The 13,688-nt window shown below is 40.6% G+C and overlaps 1 protein-coding gene across 2 annotated transcripts in view; it reads left to right on the top strand.

Annotated features, from left to right (window-relative positions):
• CCDC93 (coiled-coil domain containing 93) overlaps positions 1 to 13,688 on the top strand; it is an 85,792-nt gene that overhangs the window by 31,141 nt on the left and 40,963 nt on the right. Inside the window, exons 8-11 of one of the 2 annotated variants that reach the window (XM_011366070.2) lie at positions 2,641 to 2,677; positions 5,136 to 5,228; positions 5,520 to 5,570; positions 6,454 to 6,540. In XM_011366070.2, the coding sequence (XP_011364372.1) occupies positions 2,641 to 2,677; positions 5,136 to 5,228; positions 5,520 to 5,570; positions 6,454 to 6,540 (268 nt within the window). The remainder of the gene's footprint in view (positions 1 to 2,640; positions 2,678 to 5,135; positions 5,229 to 5,519; positions 5,571 to 6,453; positions 6,541 to 13,688) is intronic. The other variant, XM_011366071.2, reaches the window with a different exon arrangement.

The raw sequence follows: 13,688 nt of genomic DNA, 5'->3' as shown, positions 1-13,688 counted from the left end.
TCTTTGTGAAGGATGATGAGCCATAAAGCGATATCACGTTTTTCTGGTGAAGCTCAAACAACATTGAAAGAGTCTCCCAGAGACACCAGGACCAGTGCACACAGTGAGGCAGGCATTAATAGGCAACTGAGAACAGCTCTTCTCTGTCATGGAAGCATTGCCATCATGTCACATGGAGAAAGAAACCTTTAGAAAAATCACCTGGACTCTTCATTCATTTAGTAAACATTTATTGAGTACCTACTATGTGCCAGGAACTATATTAGTTGTTGGGGATACAAAAGTGAATGAAGCTATACATAATATTGATAGCAGCACTATTCACAATTGTCAAAAAATGAAAACAACATAGATGTCCATCAGCTGATGAATGGATAAACAAAATGTGGTTTATCCATATAATGAGATATTATTTAGTCATAAAAAGGAATTAAGTACTTATCTGTGCTTCACTGTGGATGAACCTTGAAAACATGCTAATTGAAATAAGCCAGGCCACAAATTGTATGATTCCATTTATGTGAAATGTCCAGAATAGACAAATCCATAGAGATAGAGAGTAGATTAGTGGTTGCCAGTAGATGGAGAGAGTGGGAAATGTCACTAACTGCTAATAGATATGGATTTCTTTTGGGAGCAATGAAACTATTCTGGAATTAGATAGTGGTGATGGTGGCACAAAACAGTGAATACAGTAAAAACCACTGAAGTGTATACTTTAAAATGGTGAGTTTTATGTCATGTGAATTATACCTTAGTTTTAAAAATGTTAAAAAAAGTAAATGAAGCAAATTCCCCTCCCATCTAGGAGCTCAACAAGCAGATTTCACGTAACACATAGTTATTGGACACTGTAGGATGAGTGCACTGGTGGTACAAATACAGATGCACAAAAAAACCAACACTTCTGCCAAAATCAAGAAGCCACTGACAGCTGCTGGCCCCAAATCCAGGTTACTTCTGTGATCCATATCACACAATGAATCCTTTATGCCCTCCCCGTCTCCTCATGTAATTGTTGCACGTGCAGAACTCAGCAGATGCATCTAGTTGGGAACATAACTAGCATTCAGAACCCTAGATGCAAAGGTGTATGGAAAATAGAGGTTTTTGCTTTCCAGCCTCTCTACTGAGGAAGATCCAGTAGACAGTCACAGGATATCTAAGCCAATTCACAGAATCTGCCATAAGATCCTCTACAGAATGCGTATGGATACTCAAAGTTTAACCTTGGTCTGCTGCACTTTGAGCCTGTAGATTTATGCCTAATGGATGGACATGCTGTGCCCTGCAGTGACTTTATGGTCTCCCAGTTACATGACAACTTATTGCATGGTCAGGTGATACTTTTGGCTTCTTGATTTCTGTGTTTTCTTTGCTTGTTTTAGTTTATTTATTCAACGTATGTGGGAAATTCAAAATGTGAAAATAGTATCGTTGCCCTGCAGGAGAAAGATGCAGACATGCAAATAGATAGTTGGACATGATTGCCATCTGGGAAGTGAGGAGAACATGTACAGATGCAGGGGTAGATCGGCCAAGGCAGAGTGTCTGTGCATGGGGATGGTATAGAAAAGAGGCAGCTTTGGATCTGAGGTGTGAGGAGTGAATCAGAAAGTAGGAGAGAAGAGGACGGCACAGTGTGTGCAAAGCTCTCTGTGCAGGCAATGAATGCACAGGAGCATGTAAGGTGAGCTGCAAGGAGGTGAGGCAAAATGGTTGTTAGGTGGGGCCGTAGAAGTGAAGCCCTAATGAGAGTGCCGAGGAGGTCCTGGTTTGTCCTAAGGGAAGAGGCCTGCCATTGATTAGTGCACATCAGACCAGTAGGAAATTGGATAAGTAATGGGGGAGAGGAGTGGGAATAGAGTGAGGCTGGAGGCCCTAGACCAGATAAGAGGCCAACACACCGACCCAGCAAGTGAGGCATGGCATGAGTGAGGGCATGAGCAGGAGCCCTTAATTTGTTTTTCTCAAACAATGGCATGTAATGTTATTTCTTTATGAACTATTTAAAGGTAAGTGGGGTTGGATATTTTGCTTCATGCTTTTTGTTTTAGGTTGAATGGTTTCTGCATTGTTGTACTTGCTTTAAAATATATGTGTTAATAAGTGCCTGAAAAAAAACTAATTTAAACTAAAGTGCATTTGTGGGTTTCTCTGAATTTAAGGTTGAGTGAAGCGAACACACAACATTATTGGCAAAGTGCTTTGGCTATGTTTGAGAATAAAAAAATGGCTGGACTGGAGGTTTTGTAAAGCTCCATTAGAGAGCATGTTTAGCTTGAGCAAACACATTCACATTTATTTATACAGGTATTTTTAAGGCTTTTAGCTTAAACCGTAGATCTGAAATGCACTTCCAGATTTAAAGAGTAATGATTGCACTTAAAGAGAATGTTGCACTCTGCACTATTTGAGAGTTCTCATTTATAGTATTTATATAGCAATAGGGTGGCTGGTTCTTTATTCAGAAACAATGAAATATGTTTGTGGTTTAGGCATTTAAAACATTTTCTCCAGTCAACAAATAGCCTAAATTCTCTTTGGTGCTTTTCACATAAAAATCCAACCAAAATGCATTTGATCAACTTTATGTGATTTTTGAATAGTAATTGAACTCTCCTTTTTTGTGGCCTGCAGGAGATATGGATTTAGCCGCCAGAGCAAAACAGAGAAGGTAAGAAAAGCATAAATAATGGGAGAGAATTTTAAGAGATGGAAGTGACCCTCTCTGTTGCCTCTGTTGGACACTGTCAGGCTTCCCATCATGGGTAGGAAGGTAGGTTTGCTGTCAACCAGACTCTGGTCCTTAGGCAACCTAAGGCAGCAAAGATGTGCCTGCTGCTTCTGCAGGCTAGGGGTCTGAAGTCCACTCCCAGGGCCTTGAGCACTCTTCATCTGGTGAGACTCTAGACAAGTGTGAGCAGGATGCTAGTAGTGAGATAGAACACAACCATAAATTACAGGCCTGCCCTGTAATTTATTCTAGTATACTAGTAAGACTACTAGTATGGAAAAATCAGGTAAGTCAGCATGGGTTTTTCTGACTTCACAAAGGATGCTCAAAGATTTTTCTTATTTATGTATTCATTGATGATCTTTAATGTCAGCAGCAGTGCATCCATATAAATCTTACAGTGCCAGACCTTTACTGTGTTCCAGGCTACTTATTCAGGGCTCTGCATGTATTTTTTCACTTATTCCTCTGAACAACTCTGAGAAAGATACATGTTGCTGTTTTTCAAGTCAGAAAACTGAGGCTCAGAGAGGCTCCATGATTTGTCCAAGATCACACAGCTCCTTAAATGCCATAATAAAAATCTGAACCCAGGTCTGTGTGACATCAAAGCCTGTGCTCTTTACCACTGCTTTTAAAATAATAAAGTGCTGAAGTGGTCATTGACCTCTTAAAAAGCAGAGTCCTGAAGGTTGAGATCTATTCATAACCATTTTTCTCATTCCTCACCTGACCCCCCCCAGATTTTCTTAAATGGGACACCATTCCTCCTGCTCTTCTCCTGCCACCCCTCCCTCTGTCCAGATTCCTACCCTCCAGTTCTTCCAGGAGGCCTTCCCTGACACCATCCTCTCTCCGTTTCCAGTGGTAATTATTGTCTCAGTCATCAGAAGGCCCTGGCAGTGACTAGGAGCATATGTTCTAAAGCCAGAATGGCTGGTTTCAAATCCTAGCTTCATCTCTTCACTGTGCGACTTTGGACAGTCTCCTTAATCTTTGTGCCTTAGTTCACAGCATGTGTAAAATGGAGGCAGTGATTGTGCGGTAGCATTGTTGTGAAGATTAAAATATAAAGGACATAGAATGATCCAAATATATAGTAAACATCTAATAAGTGTTAACTCTTATCAGTATCATCATTATTATTAGTTCATTAGCAACTAGTCATGCACTGATTGTGATATGTTTTGGTTTTCTCATTATTTCCACATTCGTGCTTTCACTCAACTAAACAGTCATTTCTTCCAAAGCAAGATGTTTCCTGGATTCGAGTATGTCATATGTTATCTGGTATATAAGGACTTGATGTGTAATTTTAATTTGATATTTAATTTAAGTCCGTAAAGAATATCTGTGCATATGACTATATTCTGAAATAAGGCAATTTGATTATGATTGGAAAAATCATGAGATGCCCGTGAAATACTATTCACATTGGGCTTGTCTTGTCATTCTTATGTCAGATGGCACATTTGAACTGGAATTCTTATCCCTTATAGGTATACCTAGCAGTTAGAAGCTCAGGATGTTCCCCAGGGTCAGTCATAGACTTGTTTAAAAAAGCATCCTAGAATTGGGGTGGTCTGAGAAGATATTTGAGACCAGTCCTCTCTTTCAACCCTAGAAGACCTGATATCCAGAGAAAGTAAGCCTGAGGTCACCCAGCTGGTAGATGGCAGAAATGAAATTAAAACCGAGAACTCTAGACTTCTAGGCCATGTTTGAAGACAGCAGTTAATCCAGGTATCTTAAGTGTGGTATGGTATATTTAGAGCCAGAGACTGGGTACTGAGCATAGATCTTGATCACCCAGTAAAGCAGTTTAGATCTTTATCCTTCAGGCCAGTGGTTTTCAAACTTTGTTGATTTCTCTTAGCAGTAAGAATTCTGTTTTTCATCATGATTCAGGGCACGCACACACTGAAAACTAAAGTTTCACAAAGCAATACTTAACTCTTGACTACCTCTAAAGCACTCTGATGTGTTCTGCTCTATTATTTTATTTAATTTATTTAGATGCTTGTCATACCTGCTAAATTACTTTCGTGTCCCATTAATAGGTTTTAACTGGCAGTTTGAAAAAAAACACTCCTTTAGTCAATGATTCTTGAAGGCATTAAAGTAAAAGGAAGACCCAGTCACAGTGCAAGGATAAGTCTGGCAAATGTGTATGACCTGATAGGAATTTAATCAGCAAGCGTTGGCGAAGGCTTGAAGCTTGTCCTGCTTGGTCTGCAGTTGGAATGGAAGCTCAGGATTTTCCATTCTTCCTCAGAAACTGGTTCAGCTCTCCAGATCTGTGTTTTCTTTCACAGGCTCATGCCTCTTTGCAGTGTTGTCCTTTCTCTACTGATTCTCCAACTCCAGTGCTCAGCTTTTTTCGCATCTCTCCTTTCAGGCTGAGGACAAGAAACCGACACTTTCCACAGGGCTCTCGGCTACAGAAAAAGCTGATGCCCATGAGGAAGATGAGCTTCAAGCTGCTGAAGAGGTATGTGGCCCATGTAGTCTCTCTGAAGTTTATGTTTAAATTGTTTGGGGAGAAATTTCACTTTTATCCCCAACTTTCCAAAATGACTAGCTACTTCCTGCAGCCAGCTGCTAGTAGTTGACCTTTCACACCCTTTTCATTTTCCTTTTATCACCTCTCATGAGGCTCACCATAACATGAGATCCAGTAAAACAATCCTTGGATTCTACCACAAAGACATGTTTAGACACATTGTGTAAGTCTTATGTGGTCAGATCTCCTCACAGCTACTTCTCCCCATTCCTCTTTTAGCAGCGTATTCAGTCACTGATGACCAAGATGACTGCCATGGCAAATGAGGAGGTGAGGAGGGAGTGGTCATGGGGGAGGGTGTGGTGTGTCAATGGGGACTTGGAACCACCTCTTGTGCTCTGCGAGGGCCTCTTCCCAGAGGGATCACCTTCTGTAGAGCCTTGTCTTTTCAAGACTCAGTGCTTCCTGTTTCGTATGACTCTTTTTGCGGGGAAGCTTTTTATAGTGTTGCTGTTCGTGGGAACCTCTATAGGGGAGATTCGAGGGACTCTTGTGAAGGTAGGATGTCCCTGCTGGGACAGCACCATATGGGCCTTGGTGCAAGAGCCATGGTTCAGCCCTGCCTCTCCATGAGCACACGTTATGCTGCCTGCCAAAGTAGCTCTTTTGTTTCCTTCCTACACCATCTGGGTAGAAAATAAAATGCCAAAATTATGGAGTTGGTCTTCTCAGATCTCAAGGCTTGCCCAGAAGGTTTAACCAAGGACTTTGAAAAGATCATTCCTTTTCAGGGCAGAAAAAGCCTGTGGCAGCAGAGAGATATATTAGGAGTTCTGAGATTCCTCTTCCTCTCTCCTTTGTACTTCTTTTTCCCTTGGGTCCTAAGCCCACCAAGTTCCCTGAAGACTCTGTGTAGTGACTCTCAGGAAGAGAGACCTTGGGATGAGGTCTAAAGGGCAAAGAATGATTTTCCAGAGGTACCCAGAATCCTAAGAGAATCAGACACAGTTAGCCGTTTGGCTCAGGAGATGGAGGGGTAGCTTCACATTTGTCCCAAGGCTTGTTTTCTCCCTTTCTTGTTAATGAATACATAAACAAATTTCCTTCTCTGAGAATATTATCTATTTCGCTATAATACTTAGAGCATTCAGATTTTCTAGTTCTGTGAAAGACAAGGCATGGTCTTGAGAATACACCCTCCCTGTGATTGCAGAGCCGTCTCACTGCAAGCTCCGTGGGCCAGATCGTGGGACTCTGCTCTGCTGAGATCAAGCAGATTGTGTCTGAGTACGCAGAGAAGGTATGTGGGGGCTCAGCTGGAGTGTTCGCCTCCAGTAATGCCCCAAGGATTTGTTCTTCCCTGTAACCTCCCCCTGCAGTGATGGAGTCAGGTTGTAATTCATCAGCCACATTTGTCAGAAACATATACCACACAAAGCCATCAGCATTTGCCCATTAGCTAAATTAATTTTCTTCTATAGTGTCTATTTTCCTATAAATATAAAGAGAAAACCTGTCTCTCAAAGCAATTATCACATCTAATAAATCGATGCCTGAGGTAAGGCACAGGCATTTTTCCTTCTCTACCAGGCCTCTTATAACTTGGGCTCAGTTCGGTGATTGGGCTGAGGAATGAAGCTTTGCCACTTAGGAGATAAACCCCATAACTCAGCCAAGCCCAAGGCAAAATTTTTTGTTCTACTTTATTAAAGGGATATAGAATGAACAAAAGCCCGAAAGTCATATTTCAGCATTAGATTTTTTTCATCCTAAGAATAGGCAGCGGAACCTTGAATATTTCAGGGAGCCAGTGATTAATCATTTTGCACATAACTGATTCTGGTCTGGCCGAGATGTTGTATCAGTAAAATCAGATTTACAAGGCATTGTTTCACATCCTTCCTTCCTTGCCATACTCAGTCTGCCCCCCTAAAACATTTATGTCTATTGAAGCATCCAGCTTTGCTTTTCCTGTCTCAAAAGCCTTGACAACAAATTAGCTTTGCTCCGACCCCTGTCCAGTATTCTTCTGAAGTGAAGTGATTACATAGGTGATATAATTGCGGAAGAGATGTCACCTGTAATCTGGGAGTTATAATCATCTCCCACCAAGTGAGGGGCAAAGAAACTCAGAAGACTTGAAGTAGTTATGGACTTTTAGGACAACCTAAATCCTTTTCTAGGCAAACCTCGGATGATACTTTGACCACTGTTACCCTTCCTAGGTGGTAAATTGAAATAGAGGACACTTTGAATTCTATGAAAGTTGGATTAGAAAACTCACGTTAAGAAGCATTGACTTGAGATGTGGGGGGAAACAAGAGAACCCCACCCCTAGACATTGAAAACCACTTACTCGCTGTCTTACTTGGACAAGTCTCTTTCTGGAGACACACATAATTAAACTTCTTAAAGAGAATTGGAGGTCAGGAATTCTTGCTTGATTATCTGTGTTTGCATTGTGTAGATCATATAGCATAGGATCTACATAGGACGATGATTTTTAAAATTAAATTGCCTTTAACCCAAATTCCATATCACAGTTATTTCACATTTACGTATTATCTTTCAGTGTTTGTCCCAGATACCATAGTTGTACCAGGTTGCAATTGTCATGTCTAAGAGGGATAGAACAGTGTAGTTAATAATAGCATTTGGAGTCATATATTGTTTCATATCTCTCTTTTACTTCCCAGCTATGTGACCTTGGCTAATTTATTTAACCCTCCTTGCCCTAGTATCTTCATCTGTAAAATGGGAATACTGTTACTTTCCTGGCAGGGTGTTGTGAAGATTAAATGAAATGTGAACAAAATGCCTATAATATTGCCTAACGTGTCGTAGCTATTCAGCTAATGGTAGCCCTTATTTGCATTTTTGTAGTCTGCATTTTTTGGTCACATCAAATCCTAAACATTTTCTGTGTTTTAGCCTGCACAATTATTTGAATACTAGATAATCTGTGTTTTAATACAGCACAGTTTATTAAACTTCCCTGTTGTTAGACTTTTAAGTTGTTTCTGTTTGCCATTGTAGATAATACTGTTGTAAAAACTGAACAAATAGTTTCTGCTAAAAGGTTTCCTAGGAGTTGATGATTAGATTGTGACTCTTGTGTATTGCTTTACAAATAAGTTGTAACAATATAAAATATCATCAGTTGTGAAGGGGCTTTACAGCATGGCCGCAGCATTTCCAGTCTTGATTTTTCTTTCGTCTAAGTTGCTACTTTATTAGCTATAAAATGACACCTCTTTGGACCACTGAGAAGAATGAACATGGTTTCATGTTTTTTGTTTGATCTTTCCATTTTCTGCTGTGTGAATTTTCTTTTATAGTCTTATTTATCTTTTGAATATGTGGTGTTTTGCTTGTAAATTTGAACAGTGTCTCTATTCTATATTTAAATATTTTGTCACTGTGATACAAATATTTCTCAGGCTGTTGTTCTATTTTTGTATTGTTTTTCATCACACGTAAGGCATTTGTACCTAAATTGGTCTACCTTTTTTTGTTATTGTTTCCAAATGACATTTTCCATGGATCTGGTGAAGTAATTTATTACATTTCAGCACATCTATTACTAATGGTGTTTAATTCTTTAACCTATATAGAGTTCATATTTATGTAGTCTAAAATGTGGATCCATCCTAGTTTTCCTACTCTTAACCATTTATCCTAATTTCATTTATCATATAAATGGTACATGGGCTCTTTCTTGCTTTGTTGGTTTATGCTTCTAGTTTTATATAAGTTCCATAATAAAGTCATGTTTAATTTTTGTTATTTGCTTTATTTGTTTGCTATTACTTTGTCAGTGCCCTCCAGCCAAAGACCGTTAGGAGCACACCTGCAGTTGAACACATTGGGTTTATTGCAGGTTGTAGTGGGGGAGACTGCACACCAATGGGGAACCGTACGGCATTTCAGTAAGGAGGCATTAGAAAAAACTTATTATGGGAATCAGGCTAGTTTTAGGTGATTTGAGGGCAAGTTCAAAATGTGGCTTTGTTCTGTGTTGGATACTTTTATGGGGGGTCAGTTCAATGAATGAACATCTAAATAAATCTTACTTACTAGACAAAGGAAACTGAATCAAGGTTAAAGGTGTGTACTTGTATTAGCTAGTATAGTGGGATGTTCGGTCATTTAGAGCAACATCCAGGCCTTGCTGAGAGTACCAGGTTAGCTTTCAGACGTCAGGGACTCCTTTTTTCTTTCTCTGTCTATTTAGTGATCTGTTCCTGCATAGCAATATTGCCATAGATGCCGTGGCTTAAAATGGCACACATTTATTATTACATAGTTTGTGTGGGTCACCAGTTGGGTACAGCTTAACAGGGTTGTTTGTTTCAAACTCTTACCAGGTTGCAATAAAGATGCTGCCTAAGGCTGCAGTCTCATCTGAGGCTCAGGTGGGGAAGAATCTGCTTCTGAGCTCATTAGTTGTTGGCAGTATGAGATACTTGTAGATGACTGAGGTCAGCAGTTCTTGCTAGCTGTCATATGGAGGATGGCCTCAGTTCTTTGCCATACAGGCTTCCCCAGCATTGTCACTCGTTTCATCAAAGCAAGGGAGAGCGCCTCTTCATAAGACAGACGTTACAGTTTCATGTAGCATTATTATGTACATCCAATCACATATATCCCATCACCTTTGCTGTATTCTATTGTTCAGAAGCAAGTCACAGGTCCTACCCACATTCAAGGGGAGGTATTACTCAAAGGCCTGCTTGCCAGGAGGCGGAGATTATGGGACTATCTTAGGGTTGTCCACCACAATGTATTTATTTTTCTCTTTACTCTTACTGCTGTACATTGGGCTGAAACCAAGCACTGGCAATTCATCTAAAGTCCTGTTCCTACCTTCAGGGTCTCAGTAATGAAACCCTTGGGAGTAGAATTGGAATGGAGGAATGCCCGGGGGGAAAGCCATCTCTGGTACTTGAAAGAAACCCAAATTTGGCCGATATTAAGATGAATTTTTGCTTAGTGAAGAAAAAGGACAAGATAGTTTTGGGAGGATGAAAGTGTCAAAATGTTTTCGTGACCAAGGAATGAATTGAATAGCCTGCTGGTACAAGTGTTTGGAAAGTCAATGGGCATTGGGATATAAAAATGAGGTAAAAAATAAGTGCAGGCTTCTCTTTCATTTGTAAAATTCACCAGATTTTACAACAGTGTAACATGATAAATAATCCATGTGTTTCCAAGGAAATCTCTGAGAGGTGTAACTCAATTTAGTATGATTTCTATAAAGCAACAGGGAAGAAGAATGTGAAGAAGCTTCCGGATATATAATTCATGAGTGTCGGTAGGCTCTCAGCCAAGGAACACCAGCTCCCTTTGTTTCCAAAGGGTAATACCCTTCCCAGAATGTGCTAGATGAGGCACCACTGTGCTTTTTGGTGTCTAATATGCCCACTGCGTCTTAGCATTCATTTTTATAGGGAAGGAGAGTCTGTTACTGTGATTTGCAGAAAGCTAAAAACTTGATGTCCAAAAAACAGTTCTACTGTCCCCCACTAACTTGAACCAGAAGAAAAGGAAGGAAGCTGAGCCAGAGAAGGTTAGGTCAGGGAAGATGCAGGGTCACTAGAAGAGCAGGGACTCTCCCTAATGCCACATACTAATCAGTCATATACCATTTTGACTGCAATTACATCATTCCTTGGTCTACATCTCCCTGAGTCAGAATCTTAGAACATTTTATAGATCTAGAGGCACAAATCTGTCTTGGGAAATCAGAAGAATCTATGCCGAATGCCTTCTCTGTGTCAGGTACTCTACATGCCATTATCTCATTTAATTCTCAGAACAATGTGCTGCCTTCTTGTTTATAATTCTCTGCATTCCTCCAGCATTATACTTACTTATATGCCGTTGAAACTGCATAAGTTTGTGTATGTGGACCACATTTTACTCTTCTCTGCAACCTCAGAACCTTGCTGTGGGCCTGGCAATGTTGGTACTCAATACTTAAACCGATGGTATTATGCCCATTTTACAGACATGGAGTCTGAAGTGTTAAGTAAGTTGTTCAACACTATGTAGCTAAGTTCCAGGTTTGCATACGGGACTGTGTGCGTGAAACCTGTCTCCTTGGGAGCATCTTTGTGGGAAATGGGGAAGGCCTCCTTTGCCATCCTTAGTGTCTGCCTTCCAAACTTTGCAGTGACGAGGCCTCTTCAGACTCTTCCCAACATTTGACTACATACTTTGGCTAAGTGGAGAGAAGAGGCCAGGTTATGTTGGAAACTAACCTAGATATTAGAAAAATGAAAATGGTGTAGCCCAGGCATTTACACATAATCACACCTATGCTGTTAGAAGCTGTGGAAGTTTCTATTTGGGATATGTGAGTGGCTTTTCATATCACTGAAAATTACCACATTAAAATATCCTCATCTAGCTCTCTAGAGTGTAGCATCCTAGCCAGAAAACTGTCAGCATCTTGATCATATTTCCATAGTGAGATGAATTTTGGTTCATCAAGGGACTTATTTGTGGAAGGAATTTTTTTCTTATAGGTTTTGGAAATTCTCCTGTCCAGCAATTAAGAAATTCTGGCACCATTGCTTATGACCTTTTGATTTTGAGGACCATTCTATGGCAGTTAATTGGAAGCCTATACTCTGTCTTGATATGATATCTTTCAGGAGCACCTGGGGAATCTTAGGTAATTAGAGCTGGGTATAGCCACAGAGAGGCAATGGCCAGGGCACAGTTAGGGATGTATGTATAAAAACACAACAGAAAGAAAGTCTCCTCTAGAGGATTCAGACAACCACATTTGATTAGAGTGTATTTTGTCCCCCTCTACCATGATAATTTTTATTCCACTTTATGATGCAACCAGCAGAAAAAACTGCCTCTTAAGTTCTGTCACTCACTAACCTGGACAGTGTACTATATAGGAGCATTTTGGCTGCAAGTGATAGAAACTCTTCCTTGAATGGTGGTATGAGGAAAAGAGAAGATCTATAAATGCAGGGGTCCTAGGCACTCAACAGCCTTGTCATATCTCTTTGCCCTTGCTTCACTTTGTCCCTTTCTGTGTCTGTTAGTACCTTGGAGGGCTCACCACAGACTGTTACAGCCTTAGAGCACCCTCCCTGCAACTGTGTATAAAATCCTAAGGAAAGACTCTCCTCTTTTTGGCATGGCTCACGTCTCATATTCCTCACTGAGATAGTTTTTCTGGCCAGGAGGCCAGCCTCCTTATAGGCAGCCCCTCTGAAATGAGAGAGAGTGCAAGATAATAATTCACCAGAGGAAGGGATTGCTATTATGAAACCAAAAGGTTCTGGGCAAACATGAGGGCTAGCACCTCCATAAGTTGTTCATAATAGGTCCTCAGGAGATTTTTTCCAGTTAAGTGTTATGCAGACTTCTCAAATGTTTACAAAGAGACTTGGTATAATTTGGGGGTATTTTAAGTGTTCATCTTGATTTCTTTTCTGCTAAAGAACTGATAAAATTGACCTTAGATAGGATGAATTATTCTTCCAGCAAACATCTTGAGCAGGTGCTATGTCCCAAGAAGTGTCAAGTGTAAGGATGGAGAGATGTGAGTAAGACATGGATGCTGCCCTAAGGAGCTCCTGATTAGGAGTCAGTCAACCTGTAAAGAGATAAATTACAGGATAATTTATGTGATTGCAAGTGGACACCAGTAGCTACTTGGTTTGTGTTGCCATTTGAAATGTCAGTATGTGCCCAAAGAAAAGTGGTTGCTGGTGTAGTTGATACAGAACTTTTTTTCCTGTTAATAATTAGGCAGGATGGATGACTTTTTAAAATTATACCCAGTTGTGGTGAAATGGGAAAGGTTAATTTAAGAGGGCTGGGAACTGAGTAAAGATACCACACCCCAGGGGCCTTGCCTACACCAGAAGGTCATAAGAAGCTTAGCAACCAGCAGACCCCGACTACTTTATCAGAGAATCAGGCCTGAGCTGAAACCAGGGTGATTTCTAATAAGCTTAGATATGAATGTTTCTAATCCCATCATCTGGACACACACACACACACACTTTTTCTATTTTCTAGCAGCACTGGCATATGAAGTTGGGGAAGAAGTGTGGAGGAGGGGAGCTATTGCCCTCTTGGTAACCTTCTGCTGTGGCCACAAGTAGAAAAACCCAGTTGGGATCAGGAGCAGCGAGGGCTGGGGTCTATTTTTATATCCCTTCCTTCTAGACTCTGCTTCTTTGCTTAGGTCACAGGTGGTAGACAAGTCATATCCTAAACCTGTATACTTCTGTAAGGCCAGGATTTCATTTTTCATCTCTGTACCTCTGTTGCCTAACAAACAATCCTCAGTAGAGGCTAATGGAAGATGGATGACTGGAAGACTGTGGAGACTCACCCAGAGTTAAGAATGACTTCCCTTCCTAAGATAAGCTCTTCTGCGATGTTGTATGGATCAGCTCCGTGTTGACTCCT

Source organism: Pteropus vampyrus, unplaced genomic scaffold, assembly GCF_000151845.1.
Source record: "Pteropus vampyrus isolate Shadow unplaced genomic scaffold, Pvam_2.0 Scaffold120, whole genome shotgun sequence".
In the NCBI taxonomy this organism is placed as follows: Eukaryota; Metazoa; Chordata; class Mammalia; order Chiroptera; family Pteropodidae; genus Pteropus; species Pteropus vampyrus.
This window is presented reverse-complemented; position numbering and strand designations above follow the sequence as displayed.